The 21,098-nt window shown below is 45.5% G+C and overlaps 1 protein-coding gene across 1 annotated transcript in view; it reads left to right on the top strand.

Annotated features, from left to right (window-relative positions):
* Positions 1 to 21,098, top strand: part of ahrra (aryl-hydrocarbon receptor repressor a) — a 203,218-nt gene that overhangs the window by 177,221 nt on the left and 4,899 nt on the right. The window contains exons 6-10 of the mRNA XM_080203261.1: positions 4,443 to 4,578; positions 7,464 to 7,591; positions 10,198 to 10,400; positions 19,356 to 19,459; positions 19,791 to 19,932. Coding sequence (XP_080059387.1) covers positions 4,443 to 4,578; positions 7,464 to 7,591; positions 10,198 to 10,400; positions 19,356 to 19,459; positions 19,791 to 19,932 — 713 coding nt within the window. The remainder of the gene's footprint in view (positions 1 to 4,442; positions 4,579 to 7,463; positions 7,592 to 10,197; positions 10,401 to 19,355; positions 19,460 to 19,790; positions 19,933 to 21,098) is intronic.

Genomic DNA, 21,098 nt, shown 5'->3' with positions numbered 1-21,098 from the left:
CCAGAGATTCACCACCCTTTGAGTGAAGAAGTTCCTCCTCAACTCCGTTCTAAACCGCCCCCCCTTTATCTTGAGGCTGTGCCCCCTAGTCCTACTGTCCTTTCTGAGCAGGAAGAGTCTCTCTACCTCTATCCTATCCATCCCATTCATCATCTTATATGTCTCAATGAGATCTCCCCTCATTCTTCTAAATTCTAACGAGTACAAGCCTAGTTTATTCAGCCTCTCCTCATAGCTCAACCCCTTCAACTCCGGCATCAGCCTAGTAAACCTCCTCTGCACTCCCTCCAAGGCCAAAATATCCTTGTGTAAGTGCGGCGACCAAAACTGCACACAGTACTCCAGCTGCGGCCTCACCAATGCCCTATACAGCTGCAGCAAGACCTCCCTACTTTTATATTCAATCCCCCTCGCTATGAAGGCCAGCATCCCATTAGCCTTCCTGACCACCTGCTGATGTAAGCCTACTTGTGACACTAGTAAATAAACTTTAAGCAATGCAGTGCTGAGGGAGTGCTGCACTGCCTGTCAGCTGAGACATTAAACTGAGGCTTGACCTGTTCCCTCAGGTAGCTGTCCATCTTTCAAAGAAGAGTAGGGCAGTTTTCCCTGCCATTCTGACTCATATTTATCACTGAACCAGCATCACTGGAAAAGATTTTGATGTTATTTATTGCTGCTTGTGGGACCTCTTTATGTGTAAATACAGCCGCCAGGTTTACAACAATAGCCACAGGCAGGATTTTCCTGATCTGCCTGCAGTGAGCACTGTCGCGGGCAGGACGGGAAAATTTGAGGCCACTCTCCAAATTTTCCAGCCCCTCCCATGATGGTGCCTGCCATTAGTTGGATTCAAAAATCCCGGGGGCCTACAGTCCAAAAATATAGTCACAAAGTGCTTTGAGACAAATTGAGGTCGAAAAAGCAGCATATAAATATTTCTTTAAAGAAATTAATAAGTTTAAAGAAGTTAGATAAATATAATAGTAAAAGCGAACCTCATAAATGGGTGATTACTACTGGAGCAATCAGTTATGTCAATTGAGTTTTGGGAGTAATATTTTGTATTAGTGCTGCTCGTTTTAGACTAGTAAGAAGTCTCATGACACCAGGTTAAAGTCCAACAGGTTTATTTGGCAGTAAACACCACTAGCTTTCGGAGCGTGGCTCCTTTGTCAGGTGAGCGGGGAGTTCTGATCACTCCTTTTGGCTAAGATGAAGCTCAGATCAAACACTGGAGGGGATGTAATCCCTCATCCTGTCAGCTTGGACCTTATTGATCGAGCCCAAGATAGGAAAAAGGGAATCTGTCTTGTCAGCTTGGATCTGTAATGTCTCTTTTGTCAGGACTTTGATTGGACTAATTTGATTTTTGGTTGGATATAACGAAGAAAAACTGAAACTTGCTAGGCCGGAAGAAGTCAGGGGTAAAGTGCAGCAACTTTTCTTCGTGCTTTTTCTGCACTTTTCGAACTACCAAACACTCCCTGTAATCCCTGGCAAGGAGAAGGGTGCAGAAGGAGGCCTCCCTTCAAGACACACCTGGTAAGACTGCGAGATTCCACAGAGATCAGATGCAGAGATCTGATCAGAGCGCGTCGCAAAATATTGTGCTTCACCTTCAAGGGGAGCCCTGACCTTTGGTTTTCCCTTGGCTAGAAGTCTTCTCATGAAAGCTTGCCAAGCTCAGACAGCACCTCGGGGGACAGACACATCCTCCTCTGAGATTGCCTCTCAGTCATATCAAGGTATGTTGCCTGTTCCTGCACCTCCTCGCAACCACTTGGAGCCATGACAAATGAGACATTTCAAGCTGGTGTTGCTGCTCTATCTGCAACTCTGTGTACCACTGAAGATTTTAAATGCAATTTTCTTAATATTCAAAAGGTTGAGCTTGAAGGCACAGGGCTCCTTCTTCCTGGTGTCCAGCTGATAATATAAAGGCTTTGGGCTGCATGACTACATCAAAAATCTGTAAAATTTAGAAGAATGAGGGGAGATCTCATTGAGACGTATAAGATGATGAATGGGATGAATAGGATAGAGGTGGAGAGACTCTTCCCGCTCAGAAAGGATAGTAGGGCTAGGGGGCACAGCCTCAAGATAAAGGGGGGGCAGTTTAGAACAGAGTTGAGGAAGAACTTCTTCACTCAAAGGGTGGTGAATCTCTGGAATTCTCTGCCCGTTGAAGTGGTGGAGGCTGCCTCGCTAAATATTTTTAAGAAGCGGGTTGATGGGTTTTTGATAAGCGAGGGGATTAAGGGTTATGGGGAGAGGGCGGGAAAGTGGGACTGAGCCACGACAGATCAGCCATGATCTTATTGAATGGCGGGGCAGGCTCGAAGGGCCAGATGGCCTACTCCTGCTCCTATTTCTTATGTTCTTATAGTTAGCATTTTCCACAGATAAAGTTTTTTGTTCTGCTTACACATCTCTGGATTCTTACTAACATATCTTCACTTGTGTAAAAATCACAGTAATCCCATTGATGCTCTAACCAATACAGTGTCCTCCACTCAGGGGCATTCTTGCGTAATGCTCCCCCTGTCGCTGCTGGAGAAATGGAGGCAGACTGTGCATGTCCTTGAATATATGACTGTGAAAATTGCGCTGGTCAGCTTCACCATGCAGGAACCCCCTTGGGGCCCTGCCTCAGACCACACAACCTGCATCTCTGCTGGGGTAGCCACCCTCACCTGAAGTCATGTAGCAATGGCGGATCTGGCTGAGGAGCTAAACGAGCAGAGGGCAGTGAGATTCCCTCCAAAGTCATGGGACCCTCAATCTCTTCCTCTGAATGGCCTAGCCCTTGGTGTGGTGTCCCAATGGTTGGATGAGCTGTGGTGCTGGGGCTCAGCTATCGTCCCTTCCACTGACCTGCCACCAGGAAAAAATGTGGAACCTTCCAAACCCATCACCTCTACACTCCCCCCCGCCAAACCCCCACCACCACCCCCAGAAGGTGAATGTCAGCAGGGAATCGCCATCGCCTCCAACTTTCCCTCCACATGCACCAACCTAATTTGGACGTCCATTCCTTCATTATAACCCAGTTAAAATCCTGGAATTCTGAACCTTATTGTGGGAGTACCTTCACCACAGAGACTGCAGTGGTTCAAGAAAAAGGCACAGTGCCATCTGCTCAGGAGGAATGAGGCATTGGTGATAAATGAACTTGTTTGAATTTGCAGCAAATGAATAAAAAGATTCCAGTAATCTCCAAAAATCTCAAGGCAGTGTGGAGTACGGTGGAATCTTACACAACTGGCCTTTTTCTCTCTTGCTCTTCGCTATTATTGAGATCATTTCCCACACAGTGCCAAAGAGGAATATCTACATTACATTGCCCAAACTAGTTCTCACGTTCTTTACTATATAGTTAAGGAAGCCCACCCACACCTCTACTTTCTCAGAAGACTAAGGAAATTTGGCATGTCTGCTACAAATCTCACCAATTTTACACATGCATCATAGAAAGCGTTCTTTCTGGTTGTATCACAGCTTGGTGTGGCTCCTGCTGTGCCCAAGATCACAAGAAACTACAAAGCATCATATACGTAGCCCAGTCCATCACTCAAACAGCCTCCCATCCATTGATTCTGTCTAAAGTCCCTTTGCCCTGGAAAAGCAGCCAGCACAATCAACAGCCTCATGCATTCCAGACATTCTGTCTTTCACTTTCTTCCTTGGGGGAAAAAAAAACGAATGTCTGAGATCACGTACCAATCAACTCAAAACAGCTTTTTCCCTGCTGTCATCATACTTTATATGGACCTACCTTGCATTAAGTTGATCTTTCTCTACACCCTAGCTATGATTGTAACACTACATTCTGCACTCTCTCCTTTCCTTCCCTATGTATGGTATGCGTTGTGTGTATCGTGTGCAAGAAACAATACTTTTCACTGTGTACTAATACATGGCAATAACATATCAAATCAAATCAATCTTAGAGGAAAGCAGAAGCTTTTTTTTATTTCTGATCTTTTATGCAGCATGGTGGTACAATGGTTAGCACTGCTGCCTCACAGTGCCAGGGACCCGGTTCGATTCCCAGCTTGGGTCACTGTCTGTGTGCAGTTCTCCCCATGGGTTTCCTCCAGGTGCCCCAGTTTCCTCCCACAGTCGAAAGGATGTGCTGGTTAGGTGCATTGGCCTTGCTAAGTTCTCCCTCAGTGTACCCGAACAGGCACCGGAGTGTGGCGACTACAGGATTTTCACAGTAACTTCATTGCAGTGTTAATGTAAGTCTACTTGTGACTAATAAATGAACTTTTACTTTAGTAGCCAGAGTATCTTCTCTAGCTCCGTTCCCTCTTTAATCCTCCCTTACAGATTTTGACCAGTGGCATCTTAAAACCCAAACCTGTGTCTGTCTATATTGAAACTTTCATTCAGCTGGCACTAGCTTCAATCTGACATGTCCATTTCTGTACGCGCAGACCGATGTGATGCACCAGAGTGTGTACGACTTCATCCATGTCGATGATCGGCAGGAGTTCCAGAGGCAGCTACACTGGGCAATGAACCCACCTCAGCAAGCGGCAGGGCAGGAACCTCCAGGCCAGGGAGCGAGTGGTGCGTACTTTCCGACAACTTGCTTTCTCGTGACCCTCGATGTACAATGACATACAAGGAGTGACCCTTTTATGGTAGCAGTCAAATAAGAATATTTTACTGAACAGATGAGGGTGGACCTTTTAATTTCATAGCGCCTGGTTTTTACAACTGGGTGTTTTTTTTAAAAAAAAATAACAGAACAAAATCATTCAGCCAGACAGCGTTGAGATTGCAGTCAAATATAGACCAGCCCAAGCCAGAAGCTCTCCATTTTTGAACTCGTTGGGAGGGTCTTGTGACTTTGTCCAGTAATATTAATTTAACAACTGAGATTCAGCAACCCATTTCATATCTCCCAATTCTCAATTCTGTTGACTTTATTTGTTATACTGTCACACAAAGTCAAAATTAAGTTTATTTATTAGTCACAAGTAGGCTTACATTCTTCTCCTCAAGCTTGGCTCTCTAATGACTGTCTGGCAGCTTTTACTGTCTTGTTTCTCATGCCAGATCACAAATTGCAAAATGAAGTGAATTCAGTTCTATAATTTCTTGGAACTCACAAGGGCCGGAACTTTCCACTCTGGTGAAACTCAAATGATATTTATTTCAGTGCAACAGTACGATACAAGACTAGCTTATCCACCAGGGACAGCACAGTGGTCAATAATGCTGTCTCACGGCGCCAGCGACCTGGGTTCGATTCCTGGCTTGGGTCACTGTCTGTGTGGAGTTTGCACATTCTTCATATGTCTGTGTGGAGTTTGCATGTTCTTCCTGTGTCTGGGTGGAGTTTGCACATTCTGCCTGTGTCTGCATGGAGTTTGCATGTTCTCCCTGTGTCTGCGTGAGTTTCCTGCAGGTACTCCGGTTTCCTCCCACAGTCCAAAGATGTGCTGGTTAGGTGAATTGGCCATGCTAAATTCTCCCTCAGTGTACCCAAACAGGTGCCGGAGTGTGGCAACTAGGATATTTTCACAGTAACTTAGTTGCAGTGTAAATGTAAGCCTACTTGTGATTAATATATAAACTTTAACTTTAGCTTTATGTTAGGTAGTCTTCGCTGGAAAGTCCTGTATTGTTATTAATTCTATATCTGACCCATGCTGCCAGCTAATGAAATCCCCATGGCATCAGAGCCCCATAAAGTTATTATTTTCTCATCATTAAAACCAACCGTTAAAAACAAGGCAGCTGTGGGTGTTTGAATTTCAGAAGCGTTCTCCCAGCAGACAAGATTCCCTGTGGAGGACCACAAATCGTGTCAGATTGTAGCTGTGGAAAATAATGGGTGATCGAGCAAATGATCAAATGTAACTCGTTGGAGATAAATATTAATCCTATACCATTTTGTCAGATCAATAACTCGCTTTGGGTGTCAGAGGTGCTATCTTTCAGATGGACTATTAAATTAAGATCCTGTTTGCCTCACAGCTGGACGTCAAAAATTTGATGCCACTATTTTGAAGAAGAGGCGGGAAAGTTTCCCCCAGAGTTTACCAACAGTGCCCAACTGGTCGTAAACTCATTGCTGTGAGCATGCTATGGGCAAACTGGCTGCCCTATTTCCCACATTACAATAATAGCTATACTTCAGGCATACCTCATTGGCTGAGCAATGAGTTTTACATTCGTCAGACACACACACTCAGGAGGCCCAGAGTCTGCGCGGAATGCACTTCCAACTGCAATAAGAACCAGAACACTGGCCAATTAATGGGCAGCCAGAGCGAAATGCACGCTGGGAAGGCTTCAGCACTGCTGGGTAAGGGAGGGAGAGGATGGGTGTGGAGAACAGGCAGAGTACAGGTTTGTGCTTCTAATGGGCTTGCTCAAGGGGACAGCTGCTGCGGAGCTGTCTCGGGGAGCTGCAGACCTGTACAAAATAAATCCTAACGAAAAAACACTGCACACAATGTTTAGGCGGCACATTTGAACACAAACCTCAGTCCCCAGACGCCTATTAAAGGTTGCTGCTAGAGGGTAAAAGTACCTGGCCAATCAGCCCACCTACCAACCATGCAAGTAGACAGGCCACATAAAATTGCTTTCAACTGGCTCCCTAATGGGCTAAGTTGCCTGTTTGGCTGTCGGTGGGAATGCTTCCAACTCTTGCAGCAACTGAAATATCGCGTGTGTCTTCCTGCACAATTAGACGTGCTTCTGGGTTGGTCACGAGCAACGTAAAGCTCTGGCCTTTGTGTATTTTTAAAGACAAGATAAAGAAGTAAAGTTTATTACGAAATGGAATTCGTTTTATTCTGTGGAAGTTCAAGTTCTGTTTTATGTTGTTCAAATCTCAAATTATAGCTGCAGTAAATTTGGTGATCGCAAATGGAACGTAAATTATTAGTCTTATCTTGTGGTAGCTCTCCCGTTTGTGATGTTAGTAGGTTGTAAAGTAGGGCTGCAATCCCGTATTGGAGACCGTAATCTAAGCAGACACTTCACTATGGCATTGAGGGTGCAGTGCGTTGCCAGGTCCCCTCCCGAGGGCATATTGAGACAAAGTCTGAGCAGTCTGTCCAGGTAGATTGTAAAGACCTGGGAGGACGACTTGAAAATGTGCATCTCCCTTTCGTCTTGTTTTTCCCTCAATAAATCAAACTAAATGTAGGAATGAACTGGTCGCTACCTCTGCTGCTCGCAAAATGGCTGCTGTGTTCCATCACCTAGCAAGAGTGAGTACACTTCACTCAATATGAATCACATTGGTATATTGTGAAAGACCGAAAGGTTCGATATAAAATGCAAATTCCTTCTTCGCAGCATTCCAAGGTGCATTGAATCACCCAAAACCTTCTGCTGCCCTATTTATCGCTATATGTTATCAATCGGATGGCACTGTTGATCTGATATGTCGGTGGGAGATTCATAATTCCGAGGCTACCTTTCAATTTCAGGTGATGAGTATCCGGGTCCGTTCAAAGTTCATGACCCCAAGATCCTGCCGCCAGAGTTTTCTCCGTTTCTGAACCGTTGTTTCATCAGCCGAGTGCGCTGCCTGTTGGATAGCACTTCTGGATTCCTGGTATGTAAACGGTTGGGGAAAGGCCTGTCAATTGTCAACCGATTTGGAATCCAAATGGTTAAATCCGTCTTGACAGCCCAGATGTGGGACGGTGATGAGGAGTTTACAATTATAAAGATGTCGCAGCTTGCCTCTCACAGAAATGAGAGTGGGCTCACACATGGGATGTGATTGTACAGACATGTGGAGCTTTCCTCCACTTTAAGTCTTTGTTTAATGAATGAAAATAAGTGTTGCAACTTTGCGCCTGTGTTTGCCGCAGGCACTTACAACATTGTGGGCAGATAAAAAAATCAGCAAACAAGGATTTTGTGAGCGAGAACTCGTTTTCTGATTCTCCCCATGCTTCAGCAGTGATATAATGAGGCTCCCACCCAGAAAGGTCAGCAACCTAATTTCAATAAATTAACATCTGAGGACTCTCCCGCCATAGCATAGCATCCCAACAGTACAGAAGGAGGCCTTTTGGCCCGTCGAGCCTGCACCGACAACAATCCCTCCCTATCCCCGTAACCCCACATATTTACCCTGCTAATCCCTCTGAAACTAGGGTCAATTTTAGCATGGCCAATCGACCTAACCTGCACGTCTTTGGACTATGGGAGGAAACCGGAGCACCCGGAGGAAACCAAGCAGACACGAGGAGAACGTGCAAACTTCACATAGACAGTGGCCCAACCTAGGGATCGGACCTGGGTCCCTGGTGTCGTGAGGCAGCAGTGCTAACCAGTGTGCCGCTGTGCTGCAACACATTCCCCCACATTAGGAATTTGCCGCTTGCCGACATGACATGACGTCAGTAGGGTTTACAACTGCATTTTACAAACAGGAATCAGGCAAAGGGAACAGGGGCACACAGGGAGGTATAGCTCTCTGGGGGTGGGTGGGTGGGGGGGGGGGGGCGGAGGGAGAGGTTCATGCCCAGATATTACCCTGGTGCTGCCCTCTGGCAGTGCCAGGGCAATGCCCAGGTGGACCCCACTGAGGAGCTCAATTGGGGAGTTTCCTCTTGTGCATGTCGGGGTGGGGGGGGGGGATTGGGGGGTTCCCCTTGTGGATATGGGGGAGATGAGAGGTTCACCTCCCCCATATAGCCCTTGTGCTGGGGTCTGTGGGAGGGAATTCTCCATGTCAGGGAAGGTTGTTGGGAAGTTCTTTAGTTTATTACCAGAGATCGGGGCATCCTTCAATAAAGATGTTGCTGGCTTTTTCCAGTCCCATGCCACCCCTGCAGTCGTGAGCCACACCTCCATCTTCTTCTACACAGAGTGACGAAAGAAGCCAACAGTGCAACTAGTGAGCCTCACACTGGGTTTGTTGCCTCAGCAAGGACTCTGTGCAAGAAACAGAAAACTCTGCCTAAGGGATCCAAAGTTTTAATACTTCAGTCTGCAGGTCAATGATGTTTGCATAACAGAATTTAGATTTTGTACTATTAAGTACTCATGAACCAACGCTTTCTGTAGTATAATGTCGTTTGCCTTTGGGGAAAAGAATCCTGTGTGTGTGCGCCAGTTATGGTCCCTGATAACAAGCTTTGGGGGTCCCAGTTGAACTATGGATTCCCAATAAAGTTACACTGAAATTGGGCCCAACCATCTGAGAGCCATGGAGATTGTGGAGGGGATTGGGAGTTGCGAAACTGGCATATTCTAATACTGATGCTACCAAAGAGACCAGGAAACCATTTCGGTTGGAGAGACCAGAGGATGGTACCAGTAGACTGGCAGGAGCTGAGAAACACGTGGCTTGGCAGGCCCTTTTATTGTTAAATAAAAAAAGAATAGGCCATCCAGCCTGTTCTGTCAATCCATAGAAACCCTACAGTGCAGAAGGATGCCATTCAGCCCATCGAACCTACAGCGACAGCAATCCCACCCAGGCCCTGTCCCCGTAACCTCACATATTTACCCCGCTAATCCCTGTAATCTACACCTCCCAGGACACTAAGAGGCAGTTTAGCATGGCCAATCCACCTAATCCGCACATCTTTGGGCTGTGGGAGGAAACCGGAGCACCCGGAGGAAACCCACGCAGACACAGGGAGAATGTGCAGACTCCACACAGACAGTGACCCAAGCCTGGAATCGAACTCAGGTTTCTGGAGCAGTGCTAACCACTGTCCTGCTGTGCCACCATTAGATCATGGTTGATATGCAACTTAATTTTGCTTACCTACCTTGATTTTAAAACCCTTAATACCTTACCCAACAATATTCAATTGGTCTCAATCTTCATACTTTCAATTGACAACAATAGCTTTTTTGGAGACAGTTCCAGATCTCCATTACCCTGGGTGTGAAGACGTGCTTACTGATATCACCCATGTATAACCTAGCTCTAATTTCAGCATTATTTCCTCCTTGTTCTGGTCTCCCTCAACAGAAGAAATTGGTTTTTTCTCTCTACCCTATCAATTCTTCCAATCAACTTAAGCCACCAAATTGGATCACCCCTTAATCCTCTACAATTGAGGAAATTATAGTGTCAGTTCCGCACAGTTATAACCATGTCACCAGACTTGGCGTTCATGAAGTTTTTTTGCTCTGGTTGTCTAACTTCCTTTTTTCCACTCCTCCCTGTTCCCTTCCACCTTCTCATGAAAGACGATGCAGTTTCAAGGCAGACTGAAGTTTCTCCAGGGACAGAGGAAGAAAACTGGCTCCGGGGCCAACCTTCCGCCGCAACTGGGTTTGTTCTGTATCGCCGTGCCTCTGCTGTTCCCCCCCATCAGCGAACTCAAGCTGAAAGGCTTGCTCCTCAAGGGCAAACACAGGCTCGACCTCAGCCCTACCACACTCAATGCCAAGTAAGTTCCCTATCTCAATTCTGCTGGAATTTTCAGCCTGTGAGGTGATGGAAGCAGATACAATTGTAACTTTTGAAACATACCCTTGAGAAAGAAAGACTTGGAGGTGCAATGGAAGTGGGATTATTGGTTGGCTTTGCCATGCCTTTGTCCTTTATTCTTTCATGGGACGTGGGTGTTACTGGCTGGGCGAGCATCGGTTGCCCATCCCTAATTGCCCTTGAACTGAGTGGTTTGCTCGGCCATTTCACTTAAGGACAATCACATTGCTGTGGATCTGGAGTCACAAGTAGGCCAGGCCAAGTAACGATGGCAGAATTCCTTTCCTGAAGGGACATTAGTGAACCAGGTGGGTTTTTGCAACAATTGGCAATGGTTTCGACATTAGACTTTTAATTCTAGATTTTTGTTTTTAATAAATCTTCTGTGGTGGGGTTCGAACCCAAGTCACTGGACTACCAGTCTAGCGACAATACCATAATGCCTTCCCTGTGCTGTATGATCCTACAAAATGCGGGTTAGTCGAAAAGAAGTGGGAATAAAGAAAGCTCCTGAGAACCGGAATGTGTTGTAGAGTTTAAGACCCACATTGCCTCATAGACTTGGCTCACTGTTGTCTTGTAGAGAAGAAATTCCTTCGTCCATACCCAGCCTGGGCAGCTCTTTGACTTGATCTGTCAACAGCACGGGGTTGCAGAGCAGACTTAGTGGACTGAATGGCCTACTTCTGCTCCTACATCCTTTGGGGTTTATGTTGTGGAACTCGAGTGTCATCAAGAGATTTCAGGTGGAACAAAAGGTATTGATTCAGAAGAGAAACTTGGTACAGGAGTTTGCAGCCCTTAGCTGTGTTGGAGCAGTAGCTCCAATCTCTAGATCCTCTCAACATGGCTTCCAGATCATTCTCTTGAGAGAGGACTCCACCCTCTGGGGTGATCACTCACTCCTGGTCCCCAGTGGTCCCTCAAGTCAGATGACTGACTTTTCTGTACTGCCTTAAAGAGACAGAACCACACACACAACATACTTCTAACTACCTTCCGGAGTGACCTAGCAAGTTATATGAAATGGCTACTCAGAGCAACTAGAAATAGACATTAAATGCTGCCCATTCTGATATTGTCCACCCTGATTACCCTAAGAAGATGGTGCAAGGCTTTCTCCTTGAATTGCTTGTAAATTGACACATCTAAGCGCCTTGTTAGGCTATTTCAGAGGGCAGTTGGTGCAATCATGGTGAATGTTATTTTTGTCGGTTCCTGCTCTTTATTTCCACATTTTTACCTCTGTCACTAAAAGTGGATGGAGTTCATGTTTTCATTTGTAAATGATATATCTCAAAAACCAATGGATGGATTTCAACAGAAGTTTTTTATAAGTTTATTAATTATTGTCACAAGTACATTTACATTAACACTGCAATGAAGTTACTGTGAAAATCTCCAAGTTGCCACACTCCGGCACCTGTACAGGTACAATGGGGGAGAATTTAGCATGGCCCATGCAACAAATCAGCACATCTTTCAGACTGTGGGTGGAAACTGAACCACCCGGAGGAAACCCATGCAGACATGGGGAGAATGTGCAGACTCCACACAAACAGTGACCCCAGCTGGGGAATTGAATCTGGGGTCCCTGGCATTGTGAGGCAGCAGTGTTAACCACTGTGACACTTGCCACCCCATATCTGTGTACCTTGGTACACAGATAGGGTATGGTCAAAACTGATGAGTTTTTGACGAAGCTGTGAATCCAGATCTGGACTATTAATATTGTGGGAGCGGGGCAGGGAGGCATATTGATTTTTTTAAAGAATATTTATTTAGAATGTTGTTAATTGTTTTAGAATGTTGTGGATCATCTCAACTGCTGAATATGTATTTATCACAGCTACAGATGTGAGCAGAGTTTTCAGAACAGGTTGTTGGATGTGGATTGGCCTGAAGCTTCCTCAGTGTGATAGAATACAGAGATTTTATAATCCAGCCTTAATGTTGCAGAGCATCAGCTAGGCAGTGAAAAACCCCAGAAAGGAACTACATAATCATAAAGATGCTGAGCTAACTCAGTGTGACAGAGATATAAGAAAATATAGCACAGAGAATAAGAGTGCGAGTTATGCCCTCAGTCGAGTTACTTTAAATAGAAGTGGGTGGCATGGTGGGACATTGGTAAGCACTACTGTCTCCAAGTGCCAGGGACCGAGTTCGATTCCAGCCTTGGGTCACTGTCTGTGTGGAGTTTGCACATTCTCCCAATGTCTGCATGAGTTTCCTCTGGGTGCTCCGGTTTCCTCCCACAGTCCCAAGATGTGCAGGTTAGGTTGACTGGTCATGCTAAATTGCCCCTTAGTGTTGGGGGATTAGCAGGGTAAATACGTGGGGGAAAGGGTGGGATTATTGTCAGTGCAGGCTTGATGGGCCGAATGGCCTCCTTCTGCACTGCAGGGATTCTATGAATTCAAGATTTCAAAGTGCCAAGTGATTTTAGCTCTCATTATCTGGACTGTTAGTTTAAGCATCTAATTATTAGCCCAGAACCATTACACATCATATTGATAAAACCATTCTGGATGACAGCAGGCATTCAGTGGATAGATAGATTGCGATGGCAGCAGGTGCTGAAATGTGAAATAAATAATCATAAATCATAACATACATACAGACAATCATTAAAATAAACATAAAGAATAAAAAGATAACAGGGTTGCACAATTGTGAACATTTCAGTATAGAAATAATTACAATACTTTGCAAAATGCAGGTCTCTTTAACTTACAGACAAGAACACTGAATTCCCCTTCAAAGTTAAAGTTTATTTATTAGTCACAAGTAAGGCTTACATTAACACTGCAATGAAGTTACTGTGAAATTCCCCTAGTTGCCATAGTCCGGCGCCTGTTTGGGTCAGTGCACCTAACCAACACGTCTTTTGGACTGTGGGAGGAAACCGGAACACGCAGAAGAAACCCACGCAGACACAGGGAGAATGTGTGCAACCTCCTCACAGACAGTGGCCCAAGCTGGGAATCGAACCCAGGTCCTTGGAGCTGTGAGGCAGCAGTGCTAACCACTGCCACCTCTAGTTCAGTGCAGAACCACACCTCCACCCACCCCAGTCCACCCTTTGTCCATTTTCACTGACCTTAGCTACAAGCAAAGCCAGAGCTGTTCAAATCCAGGAAAACATCAGGAAATATCAGATAGCCCCTAGGTGGACAAAAGATTGTGAACATTGTCAGTCCATCACACAAACCAGCCTCCCATCCATCGACTCAGTCTACAATTCCCGCTGCCTCGGGGCAAGCAGCCAAATTAATCTAAGACCCCACATACCTGGACATGCACTCTTCCACCTTCTTCCATTGGGAAAAAAGTACAAAAGTCTGAAGTCACATACCAACCAACTCAAAGACAGTATTTTTCCTGCTGCCATCAGACTTTTGAATGGTTCTATCACCTATTAAGTTGATCTTTTTCTTTACCCTATCTGTAACTACAACACTATATTTTGCATCCTATCCCTTTCCTTCTCCCCGTGTACTTTATGAACGAGTGTCAGGGGGTCTAACAGGGTAAATATGTGGGGTTTTGGGGATAGGGCATGGATGGGATTGTGGTTGGTGCAGGCTCAATGGACTGAATGGCCTCCTTCTGCACTGTAGGGATTCTGTGGTATGCTTTGTCAGTCTAGCACGTAAGAAACAATCATTACTCACTGCATCCCAGTACATGTGACAATAATAAATCAAATTAAGAAGTGTTACCCCTTCCTCACCTTTCCCTAGCCCCCTCCACCCTCCCCTCAACCCTCCGTACATCGATCCCTTGTCCCAAACCCAGGACTGAAAGAATTAATCCTGGTTCAGGATGCTGCCAGTCCCATCCCATAATTGATATTGGCTGAACCCCTGACTACGGGGCTGGTCTTAGTGGAAAAGGCTGAAGATCTGATGTGAATATTTCACAGCAGGAGTTTTTGTTCGATAAGGGGTACAGAGCAGGTACAGGATAACGGCAGGTAAATATCGTTGGGGTACAGATCTGCCAAGACCTGATCGAATGACAGAAACAGCTCAAATAGCCGAATGAGCTACTCCTGTCGCTCTTTACTCAATGTTTTAGGTTTATTTATTAGTCACAAGTAGGCTTACGCTATGAAGTTACTGTGAAAATCCACTAATCGCCACACTGCGGCACTTGTTCGGGTACACTGAGGGAGAATTTAACATGGCCAATCAATGCATCTAACTTCGGACTGTGGGAGGAAACCGGAGCAGCCGGAGGAAACCCACGCAGACACGGGGAGAATGTGCAAACTCCACACGGACAGTGACCCGAGGCCGGACATCGAACCCGGATCACTGGCGCTGTGAGGCAGCAGTGCTAACCACTGTGCGACCGTGCCACCCAACCTCTAACCTCTAATTAACCTCTTAATTAAGAGGTCTCTGCTCAGCCGCACATTAGGTAACAATTGGATACAGGCGAAGTAACAATAAATATACACCTTTTATTTTCAAGTGTCAAGAAGTGTTCGAACTGGGCAATGTTGCAAAAAGAAATGGGAGAGTTTTTCTCTACAGTCTGTGAGCAAGTCAGGCTCTTGAGAATTCTGCTGTTTTCCAGCTTCTGCCTTACGTCGGAGTAAATCAGATGTGATTATTAGGGCAATGAGCTGACTATTAAATGAAAACAGTTTTTTTTAATAGGGACTGGGAAAACAATATTCAGCATTCAGTTTCTTCACCTCGTTCACCTGATCCCCACCTCAGCACCTGCCTTGCAACAGTCAGGGCAGCTTTCGCACGCAAAGTGCTGCATCCTGTAATTGGGCCAGAATGCAAGATGTCAACTTGCCTGTTTCCTCCGTAGGTGATGCCAAAATGAGTGTTTCCAGCATTTTGTTTTTGTCCCAAGTGTATTTAGTCCCTATTCCCGCTGTCAAAATATTTGCCCTGAACTATTCACCAAGCAATACAAAGTCCAACATTACCATCTGCTGGTAAACAGCTGGAACTACATGTGTACCTTCCCAGCCGCTGGGTCAAAATCCTGGAATTCCCTCCCTGACGGCATTGAACCATAAAACGAACCTTAGAAATCCTACAGTGCAGAAAGAGACCATTTGGTCCATCGAGTCTGCACCCACCACAATCCCACCCAGGCTCTACACATTTAACCGCTAATCCCTCTAACCTACGCGTCTTAAGACACTGAGGGGCAATTTTAGCATGGCCAATCAACCTAACCCACACATCTTTGGCTGTACTATTGTGGTCAACCCACAAAACATGGACTGCAGTGATTCAAAAAGGCAGCTCACCACCACCTTCTCAAGAGCAACTAGGGATGGGCTATCCAATGATGCCCATGTCCCACAAATGAATTTTAAAAAAACTTTGTTTTAAATTGTTTTTAAAAGCTGCAAAACTGACCACCACTCAGCGATTTCTTTAGAACTGGCACTGTAAGTTTCAGTGAAGTGAAATCTGCTCTGCTTTTTCTAATTCATTTGCGGGATGTGGGCATCACTGCCTAGGCCAGGATTTATTGCCCATCCTTAGTGGCCCTTGAGAAGGTGGTGGTGAGCTGCCTTCTTAAAGCGCTACAGTGCATGTATTGTAGGTACACCCACAGTGCTGTTAGGAAGAGAGCTCCAGGATTTTGACCCAGTGACATTGGAAGAACGGCAATGTATTTCCAAGTCAGGATGATGAGCGGATTGGAAGAAAACTTCCAGGTGATGATGTTCCCAGGTATTTGCTGCTCTTGTCCTTCTAGATGGTAGCAGTCGTGGGTTTGGAAGGTGCTGTTTAAGGAGCCTTGGTGAGTTCCTGCAATGTATCTTGTAGATAATACACATATCTTATACTGGACATTGATGGTGGAGGGAGTAGATATTTGTGGCTGTGGTGCCAATCAAACGGGCTGCTTTATCCTAGATGATGCCAGGCTTCCTGAGTGTTGCTGGAGCTGCACTTATTCAGGCAAGTGGAGAGTATTCCATCACACTCCTGACTTGTGCCTTGTAAATGGTAGACAGGCTTTGGGGAATCAAGAGGTGAGTTACTCACCACAGGATTCCCAGTCTTTGACCTGCCCTTGTAGCCAGGGTATTTATATGACGAGTCCAGTTTAGTTTCTGGTCAATGGTGACCCCCAGAATGTTGATTTGGGGGGAGCAAGTGATGGTGATGCCATTGAATATCAAGGGGTGATGGTTAGATTCTCTTTTGTTGGAGATTGCCATTGCCGGGCATTGGTATGGCATGAACATTACTTACCACGTGTAAAGCCAAGCCAGGATATTGTCCAGGTCTTGCTGCGGTTGGACTGCTTCAGTATCGGAGAAGTCATGAATGGGTCTGAACGTTATGCAGCGAACATCCCCACTGATGACCTTATGATGGAGGGAAGGATGCTAGAACACTACCCTGAGAAACCCTGACACTGATGTCCTGGAACTGAGATGATTGACCTCCAATAACCACAACCATCTTCCTTTGTGCTAAATATGACTCAAACAGGAGAGACATTTTTCCCCTGATTCCCATTGACTCCAGCGCATTTTGATACCACACTCTGTCAAATGCTGCTTTGAGCTCTTACCTCAGCTCTTTTGTCAACAGAATCATAAAATCCCTACAGTGCAGAAGGAGTCCATTTGGCCCATCGAGTCTGCATTAACCACAATCCCACCCAGGCCCTATCCCCGTAACCCTATGCACTTACCTACTTAGTCCCCCTGACACTAAGGGGCAATTTAGCATGGCCAATCTACCTAACTCACACATCGTTGGACTGTGCGAAGAAATCGGAGCATCTGGAGGAAACCCACGCAAACACGGGGAGAATGTGCGAACTCCTCACAGACAGTGACCTAAGCCGGGAATCAAACCGGGTCCCTGATGCTGTGAGGCAGCAGTACTAACCACTGTGCCACCGTGCCCACCCTGGAGAAAATCCACGCAGACATGGGGAGAATGTGCAAGCTCACCCAAGGCCAGCATTGAACCTGGGACCCTGGCGCGGTGAGGTAGCAGTGTGCCACTGTGCTGTCCGTATGTTTGAACCAAGACTGTAATGAAGTCAGGAGCTGAGTGACCCTGGCAAGATCTGTGCACAGAGAAAGCATCATTTGTGATTCCAAAGTCTCTGTGCTTCTCCAAACCTGACCTCTTGCATTTGACTAGTTTTCATTATTCCATCATTGGCAGTCCTGCCTTCAGCTGCCTCGCCCCTCTTCAAATCTCTCTGCCTCACCCCTTCTTTTTCCTCCTTGACCATGTCCCTATAACCTACCTTTCTAACATTCGTTTGCCCCCTCCTCTGGCTCAGCATCAGGTTTTATCCATTTCCATGATATGCATTTGGATGCTTTTAACTAAGTTGCAGGTGCTATATAAATGCACTGAGATTGATCGGAGCTTTTACTTTGTGAGGCATGTGACGGTGTATCTTGTGAACTATTAGCAGCTGAAATTCATTGTTCGTTCCAGGAGCCAAGTCTCCCAGGGTACTTTGCACATTAAATTGTGCTTTAGCACTTGGAAGGATGAAGAGCCCAATGAGAGCCGTTGTTTGTAGTGCGCACAAATCAAGATTATGTGTAAAGTGTCAGAATTACAACAGAGCTGCACTGAGTTTCATGGAGGCTCCAGAATGAATTGCAGTTGGTCCTTTACTGTACCAAAGCTAGATGTCTCCTTGGACACTTTAGAGACTGGCTTTCTCTGTATCAGTAGGAGCCAGAAGGCTTGCTAATAGAATAGCTGTATATTTCCCCTTCCTCTCAATCTGGTCAGTGCCCATGTGTTAATGATCCCTCCTAGCCAGGGGGAGTCAGGATTCAGATTCATGTTCATGTGGTGCAAAAGTAGATCCCAAGTGGATCCCAAAGTAGTTGGTAAAGATAAATAACTGCGGATGCTGGAATCTGAAACAAAAACAGAAAGTGCTGGAGAAACTCGGCAGGTCTGACACCATCTGTGCAGAGAGAATAGAGCCAATGTTTCAAGTCTGGATGACCCTTTGTCAGAGCACTGGCTGTACTCTCTCTCAAACCTGCTAAGTTTCTCCAGTATTTCTGCTTTTGCCCCAGAGTAGTTGGGTTTCCAGTCAGTACAAATTCCTTTCGGATTTGTGGAACATAGAAACCGGAAGAGGCCATTCAGCCCTTTAAGCCTGGTTTGCCATACAGTTAGATCATGGATGATCTGTGGCTTAATTTCATTGACATGCTTTAGCTCTGTCAAGTCTCTTACCTGACCAAAGTGGTTAGCACTGCTGCCTCACAGTGCTAGGGATCCAGGTTCGATTCCCAGCTTGGGTTACTGTCTGTGCGGAGTTTGCATGTTCTCCATGTGGATTTTCTCGAGTGCTCCGGTTTCCTCAGGCAATCTGGAAAATATGCTGGTTAGGTGCATTGGCCATGCTAAGTTCTCCCTCAGTGTACCCAAACAGGTGCCAGAGTGTGGCAACTAGGGGACTTTCACAGTAACTTCATTGCAGTGTTAATGTGACTAATAAATAAAGTTTGACTTTAGCTATTAACCTGGGCTTTGAAATGTCAAATGGTCTTCCCTTGATAGCATTTTGGGGAGGGTTTTCCTGGTTCCTGATGTCAGTTATGGACAGTCCAGCACTAATTTTATCCTCGTTGGACTTCCCCACCTGAGGAAATACTTCCTTTCTATCCACCCTATCAAATCCTTTAGTCATCCCAAGCACCTCACTATGAAATACTGAGGTGAAATGCCCTTATACTTTTATACTCAGTAAAATACAAACTTAGCCTCTGCAACCTGTCCTTGTCATTTGATCATTTTAGCCCTTAAAGTGCAGTGCCCAGAACTGAAGACAATACTTCACTACAGTCTAACCAGAACCTTATATAACCAGAATATAACTTCTCTCCTTTGGTAACACTATGATTCCATTTTGTTGCACCCAGGGGCAAAACAGCAGGATGGTCTGACACAGAACTGTGGGCAAGGTCGAGTTGCCACTACCTCCATTTCACAGACATGCTGTACTGCACGGAGAATCAAGTACGATGTAAGCCCCTCCCTAAACCTCTCCGTCTCTCTCTCTCTCTCTCTCTTCCTTTTTGGAGATGCTTTTCAAAACTGCTCTTTGCCAGGCTCTTGGTCACCTTTCCTCAGTGCCGAATTCTGTTCAATAACACTTCTGTGCCATGCCTTGAGATATTTTACCAAGTTGAAAGCATCACCTTAGTGAAAAGTTGTTGTAAGTTAGAATCTCTGCTCCATGAATTTATGATGTGAGATTTCCCAGTGTGATTATGTGCAGGAAGGCTAAACAGAATAAGACAGAACAAACACTCGTGTCAAACTCTGAGCTCCATGTTTCATGTCCCTCCATACAGTGATGGACACTGGAGAGAAGGGTCTCACCGTCTTCAGAGTGCTCACAAAGGATGGCCAATGGGTTTGGCTCCAAACTAATGGGCATTTGCCCTACAGAAGCAAGTCCCCAGAATATGTCACAGTGCCTAAAGAGGAACCCAAGTAAGTTACCTTTTTTTTTGTTGTCATACGCTTGTACATTATAACTAGTAAGTAATTTATTTAAAATGTCAAAGAAGCAAGCAAAAATGGCGGCACAGTGGTTAGCACTGCTGCCTCACAGCACCAAAGACCTGGGTTCAATTCCCGGCTCGGGTCATTGTGTGTGCGGAGTCTATATGTTCTCCCTGTGTCTGTGTGAGTTTCCTCCGGGTGCTCCAGTTTCCTCCCATAGTCCAAAGGTGTGCTAGTTAGATGAATTAGCAATGCTAAAATTCTCCCTCAATGTATCCAAACAAAAAAATTTGAACAATAACAATGCTATGTGCCAACTTATCTACTATGGTTTATTGCTTAAAAAAGAGTCATGCACTCGAAGCTTTCATCCTGAACTCATCAAGGCAGATGCAAGAGTATCAAATCTGAAAACACTTCTTGCTGCATGAGAAGTGGGTGCTGATTTGTTGACAATCAGACTCTGATTGGTGAAGGCGTTACCATGGTGAATGCACCAGGGAACGGTTGACTGTTGAGCTTTTGATTAAATTCAAACCAGCCATGTCAACTCTGATTGGCTAAGGTGTTGCCATGGGCAATAAATCAGTGAATAGCTGACCCCCAAACTATGATTTAGCTGAAAAAGGTGCAATGCATGGACTGCAAAGGACGAGACAGGTGTGTGAATACACATAACTTCTAGCATGTGTAAGGGAACCACAGTCAGCTAATAATCTTAAATAGGTTGTTAACATAATTCTTAGCAGATAGAAAATAGGTGGGTAAGAGCAGGCCAGTCAGCCCTTCGAGCCTGCACCACCATTCAACGTGATCACGGCTGATCATGCACTTCCAATATCCCACTCCCGCTTTCTCTCCATACCCCTTGATCTCTTTAGCCACAAGGGCCATGTTCAGCTTCCTCTTGAACATATCTAACGAACTGGCCCCAACAGCTTTCTGTGGTAGAGAATTCCACAGGTTCACAACTCTCTGAGTGAAGAAGTTCTTCCTCACCTTAGTCCTGGATGGCTTACCCCTTATTCTCAGATTGTGACCTCCCAGTTATAGACTTCCCCAATATTGGGAACGTTTTTCCCACATCTAGCCTGTCCCGTTCCATCAGGATTTTATATGTTTCTTTGCGATCCCCTCTCATTCGTCTAAATTCC

The sequence above is a fragment of the Carcharhinus amblyrhynchos genome, chromosome 2, assembly GCF_965287045.1.
Source record: "Carcharhinus amblyrhynchos chromosome 2, sCarAmb.v2.hapA, whole genome shotgun sequence".
In the NCBI taxonomy this organism is placed as follows: Eukaryota; Metazoa; Chordata; class Chondrichthyes; order Carcharhiniformes; family Carcharhinidae; genus Carcharhinus; species Carcharhinus amblyrhynchos.
This window is presented reverse-complemented; position numbering and strand designations above follow the sequence as displayed.